At 44.9% G+C, this 23,553-nt stretch overlaps 4 protein-coding genes across 7 annotated transcripts; 3 read left to right on the forward strand and 1 right to left on the reverse strand.

Annotated features, from left to right (window-relative positions):
* The first annotated feature begins 2,654 nt into the window (after positions 1-2,654).
* On the forward strand, positions 2,655-6,456 carry LOC101767451 (LRR receptor kinase SERL2). Its single transcript, XM_004965159.3, has 10 exons — positions 2,655-2,973; positions 3,197-3,329; positions 3,429-3,500; positions 3,591-3,734; positions 3,846-3,917; positions 3,994-4,053; positions 4,178-4,425; positions 4,537-4,878; positions 5,222-5,601; positions 5,806-6,456. The coding sequence occupies exons 1-10, from the start codon at positions 2,760-2,762 to the stop codon at positions 6,124-6,126; spliced, it is 1,986 nt and encodes a 661-aa protein (XP_004965216.1). The 5' UTR covers positions 2,655-2,759; the 3' UTR covers positions 6,127-6,456.
* A 713-nt stretch (positions 6,457-7,169) lies between these two features.
* LOC101778943 (pentatricopeptide repeat-containing protein At1g43980, mitochondrial) lies at positions 7,170-11,003 on the forward strand. Of its 4 annotated transcripts, XR_002677285.1 has the most exons (8): positions 7,170-9,241; positions 9,315-9,420; positions 9,637-9,737; positions 9,864-10,001; positions 10,107-10,177; positions 10,269-10,347; positions 10,469-10,528; positions 10,678-11,003. XR_002677285.1 is itself a non-coding variant. In XM_022825745.1 (2 exons), the coding sequence occupies exons 1-2, from the start codon at positions 7,223-7,225 to the stop codon at positions 8,175-8,177; spliced, it is 861 nt and encodes a 286-aa protein (XP_022681480.1). In that variant the 5' UTR covers positions 7,170-7,222; the 3' UTR covers positions 8,178-8,326. The 4 variants fall into 4 exon arrangements, 1 of the variants encoding a protein (XP_022681480.1); XR_002677283.1 differs by having other exon boundaries at positions 9,637-10,001; XR_002677284.1 differs by having other exon boundaries at positions 7,170-9,231; positions 9,637-10,001.
* An 8,020-nt stretch (positions 11,004-19,023) lies between these two features.
* Positions 19,024-20,908, forward strand: LOC101767851 (LRR receptor kinase SERL2). Its single transcript, XM_004965161.3, has 7 exons — positions 19,024-19,181; positions 19,329-19,461; positions 19,572-19,643; positions 19,735-19,878; positions 19,982-20,041; positions 20,148-20,338; positions 20,431-20,908. The coding sequence occupies exons 1-7, from the start codon at positions 19,079-19,081 to the stop codon at positions 20,433-20,435; spliced, it is 708 nt and encodes a 235-aa protein (XP_004965218.1). The 5' UTR covers positions 19,024-19,078; the 3' UTR covers positions 20,436-20,908.
* A 378-nt stretch (positions 20,909-21,286) lies between these two features.
* LOC101769201 (peroxidase 11) lies at positions 21,287-23,222 on the reverse strand. The gene is made up of 4 exons (XM_014805115.2): positions 22,918-23,222; positions 22,581-22,772; positions 22,178-22,343; positions 21,287-21,935 (listed from the first exon to the last, which is right to left on the reverse strand). Exons 1-4 carry the CDS (start codon positions 23,149-23,151, stop codon positions 21,523-21,525), a joined length of 1,005 nt encoding a protein of 334 aa, XP_014660601.1. The 5' UTR covers positions 23,152-23,222; the 3' UTR covers positions 21,287-21,522.
* Between the last annotated feature and the right edge of the window lie 331 nt (positions 23,223-23,553).

The following is a 23,553-nucleotide window of genomic DNA, read 5'->3' on the forward strand; positions in this document are numbered from 1 at the left end:
GTACATTTAGGTTTTCTCTTTTGTTCTTGTGACGCACTTAACAAGCTTTGTTTTTGTTTGTGGGGCAGTTCAGGCATTTCAGATATTGTCATCACTGTCAGTATTTCAGGTAATAAATTTTTTTAAAAAAGATGCAGTAATAATTTTGTGCACAGCTGCCATTCCACTTGTACCCGATTCTCCATCCCCACAGTGCAAAGCCAAAGCACATAGACCGGCAAAAATTCCCTTGGCCGTATTCCTCCTGTCTCTCCATTTTTCGCCTCAGAGGCGAGGGCCACACCGGCTGTCATCATCCGTGCCTCCCTCATCGATCCTCTCGAGCCAAAGACGCTTTCGCTGCGTCGCTTTATTTGCTCTGGCCTCTTTTCGATCGCCTTTGGACCCCTCCCTCCTCCCGAGCCGGTGCCGGCCCTGCCCCCACACTGCCTTTGGCAATTCTTTGGTTCCAGAGAATCCCCAAAGGTGGCTTTCTCATCTTTGCTACGGAAATTTGTACTGCGGCCACAACACGTCGCAGCTTCCAATAAAGCTCCCTCTGGCTTTGTTTTATGGCACGAACGATAGTCGATAGGTGTAATTTTTTTTCCATTCCTACTTCAACGCTTTCTGGTTTGAATTTCTGTATGAACTGTATATGTGTTGGAACGGATTGGAAACATCCAAACTTGTGGGTTGGAGGTGCCGGCGGTCGAAGATGAAGAGGGCGGTAGCACCATGGAGGTGGAGAGGGAGGTGGCGGCATGGATATGGTGAGATGGAGTGGACGGTGGTGGTGCGGTTGTTGGGGGAGATGTCCGGTGATGCCCCGGCGACCTGATGGCGGGCGGAGGCGACAACCGCAGGGATGGGACGGCGGCGGGACGGGTGGAAAAATCCAAGGTGTGGCAGTTGGCTTGTCCGTGCATGGAAGGAAAATATAGCAATCCAAATATTAGATTAGTATATTTGCATATAGAAGAGAGGAATTTAGGTCATAGTCTAAAAAATTCAGGGATAGCAATATATATAGGTATGTTGTTGGAGTAGTTTTTTTTAGTGTTTTTAAGTATCCTGGCAGTTTATAGGGATAGCAATCCATTTTACATAAGTTGTTGGAGATGCTCTGATGGACGTAATTTGAAGGAATTGAAACGTTCCATGCAAGGCTACACAGACTGAAGTGCACACAACTTCCTTTATAATCTATGGGAAGCCTTAAGCTTCTAGTAATTCTTATTTAATGATTGCAATTATTCCTAATTGATGTGATTAGAGCTTCTCCAATGGTTATAGATAGCAGCAACACAATTCTTTCCTTCCTCGTTTGATAGATTAGTCATGAACTCATGATATGGCGAGACACTTTCTTCCGTTCTTGTGATTGGTCATGAAAAATTGTGATATTAGCAAGCTCGGCCTTGCTTTCAAGCTTTCCCAGGTTTCTTTGCTTTCCACAAATTTTGGTGTCTCCACATCTTCTCAACCTTACCAGTTGCGCTTCCTTGTTCCGAAACCGTACTCTTCAGCAAACTCACCGAGATCTATGGTATAAGGATATGGCTACGTGAGAACTAGTGAAAAGGACATGGAAAACATCATTAGAAGTTTTAAAAGAACCAAACAGTGGACAAATGCGAAGTATTACGATTTTGTTGATGAAGTGAATGTTTTCAGTCATCTTTGTTGCACAAGAATGGTCAAGAAATTGGTGCGCAAGATCATCGTGCATAACAAATTAACAATAAATATAGCTTCACAGAATTGAGCAGAATTAGTCTCTAGCTCATAGCCTATGTGTAAATATTCTGCCTAACCATTTTACCTAATAATGTTTTGTCAACAAACTTATACTCATCACAAACACTTGAGGATTTGAGGAATGCAATCAAACCAAGTGTCAAGAGCTTCCAAAAATATTTAGTCGTAAAATATAAAAAATAACGTGTTGATTTGTTTTGAAAATTATTTTCTTGTCGCTAGGTATCTAATGGTGGAACCTGTCCACTCGGATTTGAGCTCCAACTCCGTATGTGTATTCATAGTTTCAATTAATTGTTCTTTCGATAAATAAGCTACATGTTGGTTAAGAGCGAGATGTCTAGGTGATTTTTATCAATTTCAAGATTTGTCATTGTCCCGTGAAGTTGGTATAAGGGTATGATGCATGTATGTGTTCACATGAGAGTAGTGAATATTCGTGTTTGTGTAGGTAACATTTGCTTTCACTATGTTTTAGGAAAAAAATGTGCTTTAGTAATCGCATAAATTATTCGACAGAGTCATACCATAAGAATTGCATCGATGACAGTAAAATGTAAAAGGTGCAAGTATTTTTTTGACCAGACATAGTAGTTTATTGGTAGAAAAACTTCAACAGAACAGGGAGTCATAATATACTTTCAAACAACAATAGTCGATCCGAATGTCCCATTTTTGCTCCTCTTCGTCATTCTTGCGAACCCCAACAACAAAAGGAGGAAAAAAACGGGCTGAGAAAAATCCTCCATGGTTTTCTATCCCGGTTTCCCATGGGAGGTCAGGTGTGGCAGGCGTGTTTGTTCCCTCCCTTCCCCTCTCCTCCGGTCCTCCCCTGCTTTTGTGCTTTTGCGTGCTGCCGGAGCGCAAGCATCTTCTTTTGTGTCATTTGGCTCTGACAGGGCCCCAGAGGCTACCCTGCCCACACCGCTGCTGCCACTGCCTGTGTGTGTGGGGCGTGGGGGAGAGAGAAGGCTGCGCTGCGCTGCGTTGCATGCTTTTCTTGGCCTCACGCTTGTTCCATGTTTGAACACGCATTGCACGCAGGACACAGCAGCAGGGGCACACACCTTCTCCCCTTCCTCTCCCTTGTCCACTCTCTTGGCTCCGCCTCCCCTCCGGCAATGGAGGCGCCTCCGCCTTCTCCGCCCTCCCTGTGGCTCCTCCTCCTGCTTCTCATCTCCTCCCCTTCGACTTCAGTGGCCCTCCTCTCCCCCCAGGGCGTCAACTATGAAGGTTCCTTTCTCCTTCTCTCTGTTTCTTTCTGGGGTCTTGGTTCTAGTTCTTTTCTTCTCTGCTTTGGCCTTGGAAATCAACCTTTTTATTTCCCGTGGTTTTCTGTTTCTTAGATGAAAATGAAATCAAGAATCGATTGTGTTTGGTTCTTTCAATCCACTGTTTCTCTTTTTGTGTCTCTCATTGGAAGGTGCTGATTCTAGTAATACCGATTGTTTGGCAGTGCAAGCTCTGATGGCGATAAAAAACCTGCTCAAGGACCCCCATGGCATGCTCAAGAGCTGGGACAAGGACTCCGCCGATCCCTGCAGCTGGCCAACGGTCACCTGCTCGCCGGACAAGCTCGTCACTGGGCTGTAAACAAAGCCACTTCCTTCCTCCTCATCTCTACCTGCTTTAATGCTTATCCCCTTGTGTTCTTACCAGTGTTCTGTTGCTGTTTGGTTGCTTCGCAGGGAGGCCCCAAGCCAGAGCCTCTCCGGCATGCTCTCCCCAATTATAGGCAACCTCACCAATCTTCAGATTGTGTGAGTGTCAATTCTTCTCACGGATGATAGCCTTGTCATTGGCACAAATTGGACCAGAAGTTGATCCTTTGTTTTCCTTCCCTGTTGCAGTCTCCTGCAGAACAACAACATCACTGGCCCAATCCCGGCAGAGATTGGCAAGCTTGCAAATCTCAAGACACTTGATCTCTCCAACAACCACCTGTATGGTGAAATCCCCACCACTGTGGGCCACCTTCAGAACCTGCAGTACTTGTGAGTGCAGCTCCACAGTACAAGCCTCCCATTAATGCTGTTCCTCAGGCTTTCACATTAAATAGTTCCTGTCTCATGTCATGCTAAGCTGGGGTTTGTTCCCATGTTCAGGAGGCTCAACAACAACACCCTGTCTGGTCCATTCCCTTCGGCATCAGCTAATTTGTCCCAGCTTGTTTTCCTGTGAGTGTTTGTGTTCATGTTTGGGTGTTATTATACTTGGGTCTGTACTCTACTCACTGTGCACTGTATCTTTCAGAGACTTGTCATACAATAACCTGAGTGGTCCAATACCGGGGTCTTTGGCAAGAACATTCAAGTAAGCCTGCAATTCTAAGACTCTTCTTTTCTAGCACTTAATTTTCAGCCTGAAAGGCTGAAAGTATAGAATTTACATGTGGAATGTTACAAACATTGTTTTTCTGCTGTTGGTTTTCTTGCAGCATAGTTGGGAATCCCCTCATCTGTGGCGCAAACGCAGAGAAAGATTGCTACGGGACTGCACCGATGCCAATGTCCTACAACCTGAATAGCTCACAGGGTGCTCTGCCGCCGGCAAAATCTAAAAGCCACAAGTTTGCAGTTGCATTTGGTACAGCAGCTGGTTGCATCAGCTTCCTTTTCCTCGCTGCTGGATTTGTGTTCTGGTGGAGGCATCGTCGAAACCGGCAGATCCTTTTTGATGTTGATGGTAAGCAGACCTCGATCACGATGTTTACTTGCAATCCATGCATCATTTGGTAGCCTAATAGATTGGCAATTGTTGATGAAACTATTCTTGGTATGAATTGGCCACATGCAGACCAACACCTGGAGAATGTTAGTCTTGGAAATGTGAAGAGGTTTCAGTTCAGGGAGCTTCAGTCCGCAACAGACAATTTCAGCAGCAAGAACATACTAGGAAAAGGTGGATTCGGATATGTTTACAGAGGGCAGCTCCCTGATGGAACTCTTGTGGCCGTCAAGCGACTGAAGGACGGCAATGCTGCTGGTGGCGAGGCACAGTTCCAGACTGAGGTTGAAATGATTAGCTTGGCACTGCACAGAAATCTTCTCAGGCTCTACGGGTTCTGCATGACCGCCACAGAGAGGCTGCTGGTCTACCCATACATGTCAAATGGAAGCGTTGCGTCGCGCCTCAAAGGTAAGCTTTCTAAAGATTCCAATGTGTGCTTAATGATTATATCCTTGATAGCTAGTGCAGCCTCATTTCTGTCAGTAAACCAAGTGGAGCAAGTGCTTTCTTTACTCATATAATAAACCCACTTGCAGTAGTGCAGAACAAATTCTCAGTTTGCTTTCCCTGGTCATACCACGCCTAAAAGAACGGTATTGCAAGTTGTGACTCGACAAGCCGAATTCTGAAATAACTGGAATTGGATTCTCCCCACTTATTTTTCCATTGGACAAATATTTGGCACAACATAGAAGCATATGATTCCTATCAAGGCAAATCTTCTCACTTTATTCCGCTGTGATGACTACAGCAAAGCCACCTTTGGACTGGGCGACCAGGAAGAGGATAGCTCTTGGCGCAGGGAGGGGGCTACTCTACCTGCACGAGCAGTGTGACCCCAAGATCATACACAGGGACGTCAAAGCAGCCAACATTCTGCTAGATGACTACTGTGAGGCTATTGTTGGTGACTTTGGGCTCGCTAAACTCCTCGACCACCGGGATTCACATGTCACCACTGCGGTGAGAGGCACTGTTGGTCACATTGCGCCTGAGTACCTCTCCACTGGCCAATCCTCTGAAAAGACCGACGTCTTCGGCTTTGGCATCCTGCTGCTGGAGCTAATCACCGGTCAGACCGCGCTAGAGTTTGGAAAGGCGGCAAACCAGAAGGGAGCCATGCTTGATTGGGTAAGAAATATGCAAGTCTTATATATGTAGCTCATCGGACAACCAGAATTTAACAATAAGGCATAAGAGATCTGCCAGAAATGCATTGTTGGTTTCTTGATTTACTCGGCAATGCTAAACATCAACAATAAATTGGAATTTTGGAATGATCTGCCAAAAGCCGTGTGCTTGATCAAGCAATGTGTCATCGGTTTTGTTGATCAGGTGAAGAAGATGCACCAGGAGAAGAAGCTGGACGTGCTGGTGGACAAGGGGCTGAAGGGCGGGTACGACAGGATCGAACTGGAGGAGATGGTGCAGGTGGCGCTGCTGTGCACGCAGTACCTTCCCGGGCACCGGCCCAAGATGTCGGAGGTGGTCCGGATGCTGGAAGGTGATGGCCTTGCAGAGCGGTGGGAGGCCTCACAGTGCGCCGACTCTCACAAGTTCAAGGTGCCTGAGTTCAGTTTCAGGCGCTGCTACTCCGACCTCACCGACGACTCGTCGCTGCTGGTGCAGGCCGTCGAGCTCTCAGGCCCAAGATGACATGATGAGTTAAGCATATAGCATGAGCAATTCAGCATCAGCACCAGCAGCAGTTGTTGCACCTGTACAGACAGCATGAGGACTGGGAATCCTGTGTAGATTGGGGGAATAAATTGAGCCATACTAAAATAGTATAGAATGTATTAGATGAACTGTACAAAAGAAGAGCGTAAGGTTTGTACTGATATGGATGTTTACAGATTTAGTAGTAGAGAAAATAAGACTAGTTTAATTTAGTAGTAGAGAAAATAAGACTAGCTTGTGAAGGAACCTTTTGTGAACCGGCAGATTTTTGCTTGACTTGTCATGCTCTGTTGACTCTTCCTGCCACTTTATGCTTTTCAGTGCTGTATTTTTTCGGAGTGCAACAGGTGCTAAAATCTTATCAGAATCCCTAGTAGATTTGGACACAAATGAAATATTGTCCAAAGCCTTGAATTTTAGTTATTTTATTTTTTCTTGGAGTGCAACAGGAAAGTTGAAGGAGCGTCTAGCTCACCACTTCAGTAGTTTGATACAAGCAAAACACCAGAAATAATGGCGTATCTAATCTCAATCAAAAGGGGCTGGTTCTTGAGGTCCATTACCTAACAATTTATAGCACTGATCTAACATATTTGGACAGATAATGGTTTTGCATACAGAAAAAGAAATTTGAGTTGGGGATATCATGGGGAACACAGATACTGAGATACATGGAAGGGGGGAAAAAGGTTGAGCTTGTTACCTGACCCGCTAAGGATGTTGGAACGCAATTTTCTTGCGAGCTTGCGTGGCGTGGGGAGGCCTGTCGAATAGTAGGAGGAGCGACGAGCGGCGGTGGTCGATGTGTGTTTGGCGGGTCGGCTGCACGGAGCATCTGCTGCTCCGCTCGTCGGAGAGGACGGCGGCAGCTCCAGCCTTGCGCTATTTCATGGGCCGGAGATCGGACAAGTGGGCCTAGGATTGTTTGTATGGGCCGGTTCGACAATCCACTGGGCTCACCGCCGACAAGAAGCGTTCAAGCAAGCAGCCAAGCCACCAACGCAGCAGTAGCGCGGCGCCGGCGCGTGCGCGTCCCATGGCCTGAGCCGCCGAGCGGCGAGCCGCGCCGCCGATGCCCTCGTCCCCGCCGTCCTCGCCCGACGCTGCAACCCTCACCCCAAGGTCCGCCGCAACGCTCCTCGCCCGCTGCGCCTCCCGCGCCGCCGCTGCGGCGCTCCACGCGCGCCTCCTCCGCTGCTCCCGCGCCTTCTTCCGCTCCCCGTACCTCGCCAACTGCCTCGCCGCCGCCTACTCCCGCCTCGGCGCCGCCCCGTCCGCCGTCGCGCTCCTGCGCGCCGCACCCAGGCCCAACGTGTTCACCCACAACATCCTCCTGTCGGCGCTGCTCGGCTCCGGCCACCTCGGGGACGCGCGCAGTCTGTTCGACGGGATGGCCCAGAGGGACGCGGTCACCTACAACGCCATGCTCTCCGGCTATGCCGCCGCCGCGCTCCGGGAAGAGGCGTTCCGTCTCTTCTGCTCCATGAGGGAGCGTGGCGTCAGGCCAACGGGCTTCACCTTCTCCATAGTATCATCAGCGGTTGCCTCTGCCCGCCACGGCCAGCAGCTTCATGCCGCTGCTGTCCGACATGGCCTGGCGCACCTTGATGCCGTAGTCAGCAATGCGCTCATTGATATGTATCGCCGGATTGGCCTCTTGCAGCATGCAGCGCGTGCCTTCTCGTGCATGGAAGAACCAGATGTCACTTCGTGGAACTCCATCATGTCAGTTTACAAGGATCAGGTTCTCGGCAGTACTGTCTTTCAGTGTTTCCGGTCCATGAGGAGCAAAGGCTTTTCAGTTGATGGCTTCAGTGTGTCCACCGTGCTCAGTGTCTGCTCAGATGTCAAGGACTTCGCCAAAGGTGACCAGATGTTGGCACTTTGCGTTAAAATGAGCTTCCTTACAAACTCCATTGTTTGTAGTGCTGTTATTGACTTCCTCTGCCTGTCTGACAGGCTGCCTGATGCTGTTCAGCTTTTCAGAGGAATGCCAACATGGGCTTCAGAACCTTGCAATGCACTGATATCGGGCTATGCAAGGAGTGGCCTAATGGAAGAAGCCCTCAGCCTCTTTGCGGCGTCTATGCAAAATGGTGTAGTTCCAACTGAGTTCACTTTTGCTAGTGTGCTGAGATGGAGTTCATGCTTTGGTTTAATGGAGCAGGGCACTCAAATCCATTGCCTCATTTGTAAGCTTGGATTTCAGGATGATGTAATTGTTTCCACGGCCCTCACTGACATGTACTGTAAATTGGGGTTAACAAGGCATGCCAGGAAAATCTTCAGGACAGTTGCTGCCAAAGATCTGGTGTTATGGAATACAATGCTGCTTGGCCTATTGCAAAATGGAAGAGGTAAGGAAGCCCTTGGGGTATTTAGAAGGATGCTCAAGTGTGGTATCCAACCTGACAGAATCACTCTTTTTGGAGCTTTATCTGCATGTAGTTTGGAAGGGCTGGTAACTGAAGGGATGGATATAATTACCCTGTTTGAAGATAGGTACCATATTATGCCTAGCATGGAGCACTATACTTGTGTGGTCGACATGTTATGCCGTGCAGGAATGTTGAGAGAGGCAGTTAATTTTGTAGAGAACAAGCTGCCAAAGTTTAGTGCTGCTACTTTCTCTAATATTCTGGAGGCTTGCATAATCCAAGGGAACATTGGCATGGCAGAGCTAGTTGCTGAAAAGATGGTGATGCAAAAATCCCGATCATCACTGCCATATATTGTTTTAGCTCAAACGTATGGTGCCAGATGTAAGTGGGAAAAGGTGGCTGGAGTGTGGAGGTCAATGGAAAATCAAAGAGCAAAGAAGGCTCAGTCATGCAGCTGGCTGTGTGTCAAGAATCATATTTATGTGTTTACATCAGAACAGATATTGCACCATGGAAAAGGAGCTACATATGAGGTGTTGGATCTTCTATTTTGGGACATGATGGATCAGCCCAAGAACAGTGAAGGATTAGGTTGTCTCCAGCTGTTCCCGGACTAACCTTAGTGAGCTTCCTAACTAGTTACCTTGCATTGACAATACAGAAGTTTCGGAGTGTCAAAGACTATGAACACTCAAAAAAGGTGCTTTCAGGTCCGTGAATCCTTTTGTATTATTTCACCATACTTCTTTTCCAATGTTTTTTATTGCAACTGTTATTTAGCAGGTTGCAGTAAGCTATTGCAAGACTTGGTTAGACTATTGCAACCTGGCAATTTCTTTGTGTGAATGTAGCTACTGCAAGGTTACATAAGATATTGAGATATGGGCAGGTAAATTCTTCTCTCCTGTCAATTGGTACATAAAATTCATCAATACTAGCAAGTCATCTTGGCTTTTAAAATTTCAACATTTGGTGGCTAGATTTGGTACTTCTGATATATTGTTTCCCACATCTTCAGTGTATGTGTCAGCTGATTTGTTGTAAACTTAATATAAAATTGTACATATCCACACCTAATTCCTACATTTTGTTTGCAATGTTTCAGAAACATATCTTTTCTAACAGCTGCTGTGCTGGAAAATTGTTGATGAAGTTACGAATGGGATATATCAATTTTCTAAAAGCCATGCATCTACAGTTTGTGTGGTGGGTGCTGGTCATTCCCTACACATGCTGTGCTATCAAATGACATCACTTGCTCATGCTAGGTGATGGCGCCTGTCTTTGTTAGTTTCTTGCACTGGTAGGTGCTGATTTCTTTGGTACCGGCAGTGCAAGTTCTGATCATCAAGAGCCTGCTCAAGGATTCCCACGGAGTGCCCAAAAACTGGGACATGGACTCCGTTGGTCCCTGTGCCTAGTCTTTGGTCTCCTGCTCACCAGAGAATCTTGTTATTGACTCACTGCACTGTAAGCTAGACCCCTGCGCTCCATCTATTCCCAGCTCCAATTTGAAGCCACTGTATAGTTCTCGTGTTCTTATTATTGTTCTGCGATTGTTTGACTGTTTATCAGTGAAACTCCAAGCAAGAATGTTTCCGGTCTGCTCTCCCCGAGCTTTGGGGGATGTTCAGTCTTGAGACACTGTAAGTCTTCTTCCTACGGATACAGCGAGTTTTGTGTTAGTGTTCCTTTTTTTTATTATTGGGGGGTGTTTCCTGTCCCATTCTGCTGCAGGATAACAAGCTAACTGGGCAGATCCCGAGAGAGATTGGCAAGGTAGCAAAGCTCAGGACCCTTGACCTGTCCAGTACTTGTAAGTGAAGTATATGCGCCATGTCACAACTTGTTTTCCATTTTTGCCATTTCTTAATGGTTTGTGTTCTTGTTTGGGTAACCATATTCTGGTTTACACTCACTGTACACTCATGTCTTAGGGACCCGTTGTACAATAGCTTGAGTGGTCCTATACCGAGAACTTTTGCAAGAACGTTCATGTAAGATCCAGTCTTGTGTTTGTTCTCCTGTGCAGCATATACTTTTTTTTTTGTTTAGGCGTGTGATGCATATATAGGAAGTCAATGCTTTGAAGAAATTTGTAGAAAGTTGAAGGCTTGTGTTTTTTCTGCCATTGTTTTTCTTGCAGCTAGTCGGGAATCCTCGTATCTGCGCTGCTGAACAGGGTTGTACTAGGCCTGTGCTGACACTGATATCCTGTCCCTATATCACCTGTCAACAGTAGAAGCCAGTATGCTGTAAAGTATTTTACGCTTCGCTTGATGAGTAAGCAGTAGTCCTTCCGTCTTAAATAAAAGGTTTTGCAGTTGCCTTATGATTCAACAATCGGTTGTATAAGCTTCTTTCTTGCTGCTGGATTATGATTCTTTCCGATGTGAATGATGAGCTGACCTCAACGTTTTCTCGAGATCCATATATCACCTGTTGTCTTTAGTTCTGTCTCAGTTACATTTTTGAGTATTGAGTGAACGCTTGTTCTTTCATTGTTAGTATGCATTACTTGCCATTTCAGACCTTCACATAGAGAGAGAGGCCAGGTTTCAGTAGCCTATGGAGCTTGAGGCTGTGACTAGTGCAGCACATATTCGTAGTGATCGCATCGTTGATGACGATAGGCGGAATAGAATTTATTGCAAGAAATCAAGAACATTCTGTTTCCTGTACTCCTATATTAAACTCAATTGCTTTGTGCGTTAGATATTCTCACATTTTTCTCGTCGTGTCATTCCTAAAAGAATGGTGTTGACTCAGAAGTTGCAAACTGACAAGATGAGCATACTACGATCCTTCCCTTTCTTTATTTGACACGTACAAAAAGCATAAGATTCTTGTCAGGGCAGATATTCGGTTCATTCCGATCTGAATACTTTCAGCAGCAGCAGTTGCTGCTGTATCGCATGAGGATTAAGAGTTCTGTCTAGGGGTGTATCTTGCACGAACTGTACAAAAGAAGAGCACATAAGTTTTGTACTGATATGTATATTTACTGGTTTAATAATTGATTGACACAATATAAGGTCAATATGAAAAATCTCGGCTTGAACGTCCAAGATTTTTGGGTGGTTTGCCTTGTCTTCTGGCCCCGCCTCTTTCCACTATATTTTTTCAGAATGTCGAATGTCGATAGTAAGTTTTTTCAATAGTGTGGAGTAAAGAGAGAAGTAACAGAAAGAAATATTGTTTCTTGAAACAATCATCTCATGAGCTGACATATATAGATCATGTTTGTTTTCCTTTTAAATTATATAATATAGATTATGGTCGAAGGATAAACTAAAATAGCTCCGCCGGCCGTCCCCGTATATTATCACGCGAAGTATGAACCGTCCCCGAGGCTCTCGGCACGCTGTGAACTCGGGCACTAGGCAGCCTTCAGCAAATGGCGCTGTCTTCTCCCTCCACGTTGCTGCTGTTCCTGCTATACATCTCTTCCTCCTCGAGCGCCCTCCTTAATTACCCCCTCGTGCGTGAACCAGGAAGGTGTCACACCCGATTTTAGAATAAAATCAAGTGCTACCTATATGTATGTCAGGATCTAGTTTCATACAATATAGTGATATCATCAGTGAATAACATGAACAATATCACGTAAAGAAATATAAATAATAATTTACGAGTCTATTAGAGATATATAGCTTAATCCTGAAAACGGAGGCTCCAAACTTCACAGCCAATCGACTGGGGCTGCGTACGCCTAGAACTCAGCATCATCTTCAGAAAACTTCACACACCTTCCTCTTCTAAGCAGCAGTAAGTAAGGGTGAGTACATTTATGGTTGGTACTCAGCAAGGTCACAAGAAATAACCAGAATAACGATTTAAGTCCATCTTCAAGTTTATTAATCATGTGAGGGTCCTGGTCGCTCTTGATCGTGAGCATGGGTGATATATCAGTTTTACACTCGCAGAGGTTGTACACTTTCACCACAAGTCACGTAAAAGTTCAGAAGAACTTTAGACCCAACCATGCTGGGCTGATCAGGCACTCATCACACTACCGAGGTGTGACTGCATAGGGACGCTACGAGGCCTTTACAAAGATTCCCTATAAGTGGTAACCCGCTAAGGTTTTAGGTCGAAGCAGAGCATAAACCTCTCTCAAGGCTACGAAGCTACCATAGAGCAAATCAATCTGAGGGCCGGGTTATACCCCATCAACTCCTCCCTTCTTGCCCTTTCGGTAAGATTACCCCAAACTAGAGTCTCTAATTAATTAGCCAAGACCAGAGCCATATAGTCCTTGTGGTTGCACCATTTTACTAGGTGGTTCTCCGTGTTCCAATTAACATTATCATAGTATTATAAATAAGCATAGACAAAAAGGGTGGTTAAGGACACTTGCCTTTCTCCAAAGAAAAGTTACTCTTACTGCTCTTCAGCTCTTGCTCTCTTGAAACTCTTAATCTTCAAATCTTTCGAACAACGATCCTTATACTCGAAACAATCACCAACACAAACATACAAGAAAACAAACAAGTACAACTAAGAACAATACACCAATCAAAAGAAAATCTTTAAAAGAGCGTACTAAAGGATAGGGCTTGATTCTAAGATCGCGAGGATGCAAGAAAGACTAAAAACGATGCTATGGTTGAAAAGACAAAGCTATCGAGCAGTTTGAATTATAAAAGAAAACACAAGAGCTACATGCTTCATTTATTTTAGTTGAAAAAATAATTTAAAGATATTTCAGAGAAATATCCTTAGTTGGAATCAATCAAGTCATATTTACATATGAAAAGACGATGTAAAGCTTAGTCCAATTTTATTTATAAATATTTAAGTACAATTTAAGCATATTTAACATTTAATTTGTAAATAAAGTATATGTAAATATCTAAGCGCATAGCTTTATGATTCGGGTTGAACTAACCAAATATAATTCAAAAACACATTTATATTTATATTAGTCAAATTAACATTTAATTAGGAAAACTCGAGATATAACTTATGTAGCTTTTATTTAGAAAACAAATTAAATAAACATTTATTAAATTAAGTTTAATTTATGAAAAGCCGAGGTATATCTATAATTATCTTTTAATTGGAAGAGTTATTTAAATAAACATTAATCAAATTAACATTTAGTATGAAAACGCGGGGTTAACTCTAATTAGATTTTAATTAGACAAGCAAGTATATAAGTACTTAATCATATTAATACTTTGAATAAATTACAAAATATAGAATATGATCAACAGTGCTTCTGATGCATAATTTAAGTTGATATGAATATAACGCAACAAGAATGAGGTTAAACGGAGCTAAAATGTGGAATCTATGGATTAAACAAGGTTCTAAGGACCTAAACATGATTAACTATAGATCTCAGAGGCTAGCAGAGAAGATTGGCAAGACACATGGAATAGTGCTCGCCATCAGGTCAAAGCCTAGGGTTAGATCTGTTAAAGTGCTCGGGTTGGGCTGGTTTGCAAGGATCCAAAAGATGTAGGGGGTTTTATGGGAAACTTGCAAGACACAAGAAAACTTCTAAACATTAGAGAATCTTCCGGGGCCAAATCGCAAAAAGGGTCAGGGGCATCTCCTCCATGGCTTGCGGCGGCTCCGGCCGGCATGCTGGCGCTCCGGGTGATGATGGGCTTGGCCGAGGAGGGGAAACGGAAAGGAGATGGAGGGGAGCTCGCAGGGTGGCTCACTGACGGCTGGAGTGGATGGAGATGGCCGTAATTTGACCGGCGGCGGTCGACGGTGGCCGATTCGAGCTGTCATGAGCGGCAATGCTCCGACGACGGGGAGACCGAGGTGAGCGGCGGCTGAGATGTTGCTCGGCGAGGCGAAGCTCCTGGTGGCGACACCTTCATCCGGCGGTCACCATGTGTGGTGGACCGGCGCGGCCAAGACAGCGGCGGTGCTCAATCTCCGACGGATGCGGGCGGTCTAGGCGGCGGTGCAGCAAGGCAAGGCGGAGGCGTAGGCTGCTAGTGCAGTAGGGGTCGCGAGCGCACGAGCTTCGAGGTTTTATAGGGTCGCGGGGGTACCGGTGACTTGGCACGGAAGCCAAGGTTGGCCGTGGCGGTGCAGGCAGCCAGGTGACTTGTGGCAGTCACATGGGCCCAAATAGGCTTTGGCAGGCCGGAGTAGGTCGGGCCCAAGTCTTGGTCCAGAGGGAAAGGTTTTCTCTTTTCTTTTCCTATTTTTAGAAATAATTCTCGTGAAAGAAAATCCAAAGAAAATCTAGATAAATCATTTAATTCACAAAAGAATACTCCAAAAATCCTAAAAATTGCAGGAAAATTCCTAGGGATAGATTGGGACACGAGGAGTCTAACTTTAATATTTAGAGCTTGTGAAAAGAATTCTAGAATCTTTCAAAAATTAGATTTAGCTCTAGAAAAATGAGAATAAATTCCAGAAAAATCTAGAAAATTCTCAGAGGAAGCTAATCGACATCTAAACGCATTTTAAAACCTTTGCACTCACAAATATCAAGATGCATCAGCATGAATGAAACACACACAGAACCATTATATTTAATTCAAAAAAACACTCAATTGTTTTCGTATACTAAATTTCCTGTCAAGAAAATAAATGTTGAATTTTTTTTTTAAAATTACGATAAAATTATTGTTTAATTATTCTTTCTAATCACATCATGAAATCCGAAATCCAAAAATTTCAGGATGTGACAGAAGGTCATCCTTCATCGTAGTCTCCGATGACTCGTGTTCTAGTAGTGTCTGTCCGTGTTTGTTTTGATATCGTATGTGCTGATTTCGGTAACGTTGTCATTGCAGTGCAAGCTCTGTTTGCGATCAAGAACCTCCTTGAGGACCCCCAGGGAGTGCTCAAATAGTTGGGATGTGGACTCTGTGAATCCCTGCACCTGGACCTTTGTCACCTGCTCAACAGAGGTTCTTGTCATTAGCCTGTAAGCAGCAACCCGTCACCTCCTTCCTCCTAGTTTCTTCCCAGCTCCATACCAATTTCACCATGGAGTTCTGACTTCACGATCCCCATGGTTATCCGTGCTTCTTTCGAACTTTATGCAGGGAAGCTCCAAGCCAGAATCTCTCGGGCCACCTCTCCCCGAGCATAGGGAACTTGACCAATCTCGAGTCTCTGTGAGTGCTGTGTTCTTTTCATGGATATTACAGATGGTAGCTTTTGACCATGCAGGCCTTGTGTGGACTTGTATTCCTTCACCCCTTTCTGACTGTGATGGCTTTAATTGTTTCTCCTGTTGCAGTCTGCTGCAGAGAAACAACATCACTGGACCAATCCCTGCAGAGATTGGCAAGCTTGCCAAGATCATGACGCTCAATCTCTCCGGATGCGTTTGGTTCCAGGGACGAAGTGGAACGAGACGGGACGATCCCACTTTGTCCCGTGTTTGGTTTGGAGACAGGTGGGACAGGGACATCCTCGGGAGGGAATATACCCTCCAGATGCGGGACATCCCCCTTCCACCAAAAGTGGCGGACGGGGTCATCCCCCGTGCACGCCGTCGCCTCCCGTCTCACGTCTGACAGGGGGCGAGCTCCGGGCAAGCGTGAACGGCCGGCGGCGAGCGAGCTCTGCGGGATGGCGCTGCGGCCCTCCTTGGCCGACGGGGGTGAGCGCCGCGGCACCCCATGACTGGAGGGGGCGAGTAGGGGCGGCGGCGGGGTGGATCGGGGGGCGGCGGGGTGGAGCAGGGGCGGCGCCGCGGGTGGAGCAGGGGCGGCACAGGCGCGACACAGGGGAGGCCAGCGTGGCGCAGGGAGGAGGAAGAAGATGTTGTTAGTATGATAGGTGAGCCCCACAAACGATGTCTAATGGAAGGAGAAAACGGTGCTCGTCCCGTCTGCTACAATCTCTCCAACCAAACAAAAAATTAGGACGGATCCATCCCATTCAACCAAACATGAAATGGGATCATCCCATCCTAGAAAACTGGGTTGGAACCGTCCCGTCCTACATTGTCTCCTATCCAAACACACCCGGAGCAACCACTTGTATGGTGAAATCCCCTCCTCTGTGGCCCATCTTGGAAGCTCCAGTACTTGTGAGTGAACGGTGGAGGATATGCCGATTTGTATATATCGCTGCAAGTTTGTTGGGTAGCTAATGGTTTGCTTTAATTTCTACTCAATATGTGCACCTTTGTCTTCCAGAGATTTATCCTACAATAACTTGAGCGGTCCGGTACCGAGATTGTTTGTAGGAACACTCAAGTAAAACTGTAATTTCGTCTTTGTGAGCTTGGAAGGATGGTTACTTTTAGCTCATGGTTTTGTTACTAATAAAAAGTTTTAGATTAAGGTTTTCCTGTTCATGGTTTTGTTGCAGCGTGGTCGGGAATCCTCTTATCTGCTGTGCAAATACGGGACAAAACTGTTCCAGCACTGCACCGATGCCAATGTCCTACAACCAGAAGATCTCACAGGCCAGTCTACCGACTGCTAAAGCTAACAAGTTTGCAGTTGCACTTGGTTCCACAATCTCTTGCATCATCTTCCTCTCCTTTCCTATACGTATGAAACTTTTCAGCTTTCATTTTTCGAAGAACTCGTCATCAAAGGTTTAAGATTTAAGGGTATTCTGCTGTCGATTTTCTTGCAGCATAGTTGGGAACAATATAATCCTCTGATCTGCACTGCGAATAAGGGAAAGGATTGGATTGTAACTACTTACAGTAGTGGGAAGAAGCTAGATGAAACCGATGGTTCGGAAACAGCATGACTGCATGAGAGAGTTGATTCTCCCATCCAAGAACAAAAAAACCATTGCAACCTAGTTGCATAATTACTTCGCCAGCATTGGTGTCCTGTGGCCAGGCTAGTATTTTGTAAGCCCATCTACCTCTTCACCTAATGAATAGGCAGTAACCCTGTCATCTTCTACAAAATGTATGCATCTGCACTTTCTCTCCTTGATTACAATAGGTTGTATACAATTTATCTTTAGCAACCAAGAACACTTCAGTTTGCTCTAGAAGAATGGCGTCGAATTGAAAATTGCAAAGGCAAATACCGAGTGCGAGGATTGCAAAGAAAATTGTATTCATTAGGAACATGTACCAGTGACAATACTGTGTCAGTGAATAGGATTGGAACAAATGTCATTTGCATTGATCTGTTGTAAATATTTATACAGGTGGAACATGTGTGATTTGCAGGCACCAATTGGGCGGAGACATCCCATCCAAATGGGTGGCAACTGCTCATGCTCAAAAGGGCAACGGACAGGCCCCGTTGATGACAGAGATTAACTGCCTAATGCAGTTACTAATCTATCCAGTAGTTGTGTATTCCTTCTGTAAAGGTGTCTGTGCTTCTGTATGGATGGATGAAATCATTTAGAGAGAGATGTCTCTAGGCAAGAGACATCTATTTGTAACACTCCCCCATGATTGAATCCAGCTTGATGGCCAATGCTTTGAGAAATCTTTTGAAAACCCTATGGGAAAAAAAAAATCTGAGGCATATATTAATATGCCATGAAAACTCTTTAAAAACCCAATAGGAAAAATAAGGAGAAAAGCATAGGATCAAGATCAAAGGAATATTCATTATTTTTTTGTTCATAAAACATATATCTCTGACTTATCAGTGGCTAATGATCAAGTAAGTCATCGAATGTTGGATACTTTTGGTAAAAAATATATGAAAATTCATGATTTTTATGCTAGATCGAGTAGTGTCCAATGGTCATTGGAATTTTTTCTATCCTTCTATTCTTCAAGATAATTCAAAGATTTTTGGTGAAAAAGTGAAGAATTAGTTCTTCGCTCCATTACAATATCATCAAGAACAAGATAATGATCTAATATCATGTTTGGGTATTTCAATTGAAATACCCTTCATGGGTGTTTTACATAGAAATACTATTTTTTATTTATTTTGATGATCCATGATACGTAGAGGATAAAAGGGATTCTTGTTAAATTTAGATATAGGACCTTGGAGCAAGCGAATTGTTTGGAGTGGTAGTGTTATGTTTTGAAAAAAAAATAGATCCAGAATTAGTGGCTACTCTGTAGGTAGTTCTAACCTTGTTCCAAATCAAATTTTTTAACATTAACTAAATTTATATAAAAATATATAATAACATCTACAGTATCAAATGATCACCATCAAGATATATGTCATGGTCTATCTAGTGAAGCTAGTTTGATTTTGTAGATATTAGTGCATATTTTTCTATAACTTGATCAAAACCTGAGAAGTTTGACTTATGGCAAAACCAAGACCATTTACAATTTTAAAATGAGGGGTATATATTTATAATTTTATGAAAATTTTAGTGATTTAGATTTTTTCTAGCGCGTCTCGTGGCGATTTTGATGGGAGACTTAGAAAAAGATTATACGATTAATAATGTAATAGTAAGATAAAATCAAATATTAAATAATAAGATTATGGCTGTTTTTGACTACCTAAAAGGCAAAAGTTCAAGGAAAAAACGAAAGCTGTGCTGGCCGCAAACAAATACGCCTTCCCCATAGTTGTTTACACAAAAGGAGGAAGCGGCCCCGGTCGAGGACCCTTGGCACGCTGTGGACTCGGGCGCTCGGCTGCCTTCGGCAAATGGCGGTGTCTTCTCCCTCCACACTGATGTTCCTGGTCCTCATCTCTTCCTCCTCAAGCGCCCTCCTTGTTGCCCCCGCTGGTCCGAATCCGAACTATGAAGGTCCGTCCTCCACTCCTCCTTCGTTGAGTCTTAGTCTCCGTCGGTCTCTCGGATGACTCGTGTTGTTCAAGTAGCGTCTGTCCCTGTTTTGTTTTCTCGCTGTTGCATCGTTGGTGCGTGCTGATTTCTGTAATGTTGGCAGTGCAGTGGTATATCTGATGACGATCAAGAACCTCCTCGAGGACCCCCAGGGCGTGCTCAAGAACTGGGACATGATGTCTGTGGATCCCTGCGACTGGAACTTGGTCACCTGCTCGCCAGAGAACCTTGTCACTCGACTGTAAGCAAGCCGCCTTCCGCCGCTTCCTTCCTCCCAGCTCCATATCAATTTCACCGATGGAGTTTTAGATCCCCCATGGTTGCCCCCGTGCTTCTGTGAACTTTCTGCAGGGAAGCTCCTGGCCGGAATCTCTCGGGCCGCCTCTCCCCGACCATAGAGAACTTGACCAATCTTGAGTTACTGTGAGTGCTGTGTTCTTCTTGTGGACATTATAGATGGCAGCCTTTATCCCTTTCTGACAATGATCGCTTTTAACCGTTCCTCCTGTTGCAGCCTGCTGCAGAACAACAACATAACTGGGCCAATCCCAGCAGAGGTTGGCAAGCTTGCCCAGCTCAAGAAACTCGATATCTCCAGCAACCACTTCTATGGTGAAATCCCCTCCTCCGTGGCCCACCTTAAAAGCCTCCAGTACTTGTGAGTGAACGGTGTAGGATCTGCCAACTTCTATATATCGATCCATGTCTGGGTAGCTGAAGTTTGGTCTAATTTGTAGCCACTGTGCACTCTTGTCTTCCAGAGATTTATCCTATAATAACTTGAGCGGTCCGGTACCGAGATTGCTTGCAGGAACACTCAAGTAAGGCTGTAATTCCTTCTTTGTGATTGTCAGCTTGGAACATGGCACATTGGTACTAGTAGAAAGTTTTAAATTTAAGGTTTTCATGATCATGGTCTTCTTGCAGTGTAATCGGTAATCCTCTCATCTGCGGTGCGAATACGGGGCAAGACTGTTCCAGGACTGCACCGGTGCCATTGTCCTCCAACCAGAAGATCTCACAGGCCAGTCTACCGACTGCTAAAGCTAAAAGTCACAAGTTTGCAGTTGCACTTGGTTCCGCGATCGCTTGCGTCATCTTCCTCTCCTTTCCTATATGTGTGAAACTTATCAGCTTTCCTTTTTTTTTTTGAAGAGAACTAACCAAAGGTTTAGGATTTAAGGTTATTCTGCTGTCGATTTTCTTGCAGCATAGCTGGGAATAATCCTCTGATCTGCGCTGCGAGTAAGGAGAAGGATTGGATTGTAACAGCCAGGACCGTAATGAGAAGAAGCTAGTGGTTGGGGAACAGCATGAGAGAGTTGATTCTCTCATCCAAGAACAGCATGAGAAGAAGCGACATAAGCGACATGAATAATTGCTTGGCCAGCCTTGGTGTCTTGTGGCCAGGCTAGTACTGTATTTTGCAAGCCCATCTCTTCGTCTAATGGATAGGCAGTGCCTCTGCCATCTTGTAGAAAACGTTCTGCGGCTGCATCTTTTTTTTTTTTCGCCTTGATTACAATAGGTTGTATGCAATCTATCTTTAGCAACCAGGATGACATCTGTTTGCTCTACTCCTGTAATGAACCCAATTTCCCTAGCGCAATGCAGGTTTCCATATTTTCCTGACCATATTATGCCTGGAAGAATGACAGGTACCGAGTGTGAGGCGGCTCGGAGTTGGATTCTCTCCTTTGCTCTCTTTGGACAAAGATTTGATACGACAAGGAGCATATGATTCTTGTCTCTACAAATATTCAATTTATCCCGGCCTGGTTACTTTTAGCAGCAGCAGAAGCAATTGCTATACAGCATGATGACTGGGAATCCTGCAGTAGATAACAGACCGCATTTAACTATACAAGTATCTTGCATAAACCTTTTTCCTCCCGAGAGCCAAGGAGAGCTGTGTCATTGCGTTAAGGATATCTTGCACTGCTGTCGACATTGATTGGTTTAGTGGTTGAGACAATTAAGACCGAACGTGCAAAATCTCGTCTTGAAACTCCATTTAAGGATTTTGCTTGGCTTGTAGGCTGTATTTTTCAGAGTGCAAAAGGTGGTAAAATCTTATCAGAATCCGCTGGTGACGTGCACGCGAAAAGGTTACAAACAACCCAGAAATACAAGACCAAGATGTGTATCTTCGTAGTTCAAGTGGCAAAACATGTTTTACAGAGTGACAACAACATATGTGCTACAGTATAATAGCCTCAGCAGAGTTTTCTTATTTTCCAAACCACCACCAACCATCAAAAGAACAGGTGCAGGCAACGAGTTTCTTCAACTTTTCACCAGCCTATGTGTTGACAAATCTGCAGTTCTTCCTGACCTCGCCGCCGGCAGGGTTGGTGATGTTGCCCATCTTCACCATGGAGTCGGAGAACTGCTTGAAGAATGCAGCGGGGTCAGCCCAGTACTTGTTCACGGTGTCAGCCGTCGAGTAGCCGGCGATGCTGGACCACATCTCCTGGTCGGAGTTGAGGAGGCCTTCGCCCTTGATGAGCGTCTCGTAGTAGGCATTGTCAAAGATTGCGGAGGTGTGACTGTCCATGGCGCTGATGTTGTCGTCACCGCTGTCCTGGGGGCAGACCTCTTTCAGCTTGCTGAGGTATGTCTCGGATGACGGATTGTACTTGGACGTCATCTCAAAGTCGCCATAGATTCTGTCTCGGAAATTCTCGCACCTGGCAAATCCGATCGTGTGGGAGCCTTAAAATGCACGTGATACACATTTAGTCAGGTGTATAGGAAATTAGTCAAATATAATCTGCACAATAATAAAAATATGCTTGTATGTGACTGTATTCGATATATAACTGTAATGTTTACGAGTTAATCATTTCCTGAATTTTTTATCATTTCTCGTAGCACCTCATCGCCAGGGTTTGTTGATCTTAATTTAAGTTGTGATTATGATTTTAAACTGCAGCCTCTAAAAGAGAGGAACATACCAACAAGGGCCACCATGTCGGTGGCATCAAGGCCTTTCTGCCAGAACTTGGCGATGAGGGTGACAAGGCCCTGCTGAGCCGTGGGGATGTCACTGTTTGCTAGGTCCAGGCTTGCCTTCTTGGAGTCCAATCTTCCTACTGGGACGTCCCAGTAAGGCCCACCTACCTGCAACCATTGTTTTCATCTCTGTAACATGGATAGTATATACTGACTTTTATTTCAAAGTTCTTTTTGCTCGAATAACAAGCCTAATTATGAAACTTTCAGAGTGTATCCACATTTGAAATTGTTTCAATCTAAAATAAAGTTAATGCATGATATAATACTAATTTTTAGGGACTAGTTATTTCGCAGATGCAAGTCATAGAGTTGGAAACTGAAAATAGATGTGGTTTGATTTACCAGCACAACCGCGTCCCTAGCTGCAATGGCGAGCAAGTCTGCGCAAGAAACAGTTCCAGGGCACTCAGCTTCCAGCTTCTCCTTGATCTTGTCGACCAGCTCAAATCCTTTCAGCGAATTGACGTTCTGGTCTGCCTGCTTCTCCCCGATCATGGTCGCGGTGTCATCAAGCAGCACTGATCCATCACATCCCTGCAAGAACCGTTCAGAATTCAGATGTTCAGCAAGCCACCTTTGTCAGAGTGCTGCATTGGCTGATACCAATTCCAGCTCCTGGTGTGCATGGTAAACAAAGAGGTTGATCAGTGTCTGGAGTAAATAAGAACAGAGTACTGACCTGCACGAAGCAGTCATGGAAATGTAGGCGAAGCATCAGGGCAGCATTGCGGGTATCTGCACGCACTGCGCACTCCATCTCCGTACGGACGACGTGCTCCACATTCGGGCATGTCTTGGAGTAGTACTCCAGGCTCAGCTTTGAAGGGTCTTGAGCCACTAGCAGCGGCACAGCAAGGAGAAGGCAGGCCATCGAGAGGGCAAACGCCCTGAAGCACAGCGCGCCTGTGGCCATCCCGAATTCTGGCCAAGTTCTGCTTGTTCCTCTGCAGCTGATGAATAACTGTGACAAGTTTCTGGGCCTGCATGGGCTTTATAACAAAGTGAGACAACACTACGTGGTGCACTGAGAAAAGGGTCAAGAGGGAGATGAACCAACTCTGATGTGGTTGGTGGAGTAAGCAAGCAGAAAGGACCTGTATTAAGGCAAAATAAATGGGTCAAACCCTGCATTAGTGTTTGGTGGCTATGGGTTCACCAATCTTGGAAAATCATCAGTGCATCTCAGTTGCATCAAACTATTCTTCTTGCGTGCATGCCTGTTTCTTTTTTAAAAAATAAAAATCATTTGGATGTTTCCAGGTGTTGACTGTGGCAAAATTAAAAATAAATAAAATCCAGAACAGCAGGTGCCAGC

This window comes from Setaria italica, chromosome IV (genome assembly GCF_000263155.2).
Source record: "Setaria italica strain Yugu1 chromosome IV, Setaria_italica_v2.0, whole genome shotgun sequence".
In the NCBI taxonomy this organism is placed as follows: domain Eukaryota; kingdom Viridiplantae; phylum Streptophyta; class Magnoliopsida; order Poales; family Poaceae; genus Setaria; species Setaria italica.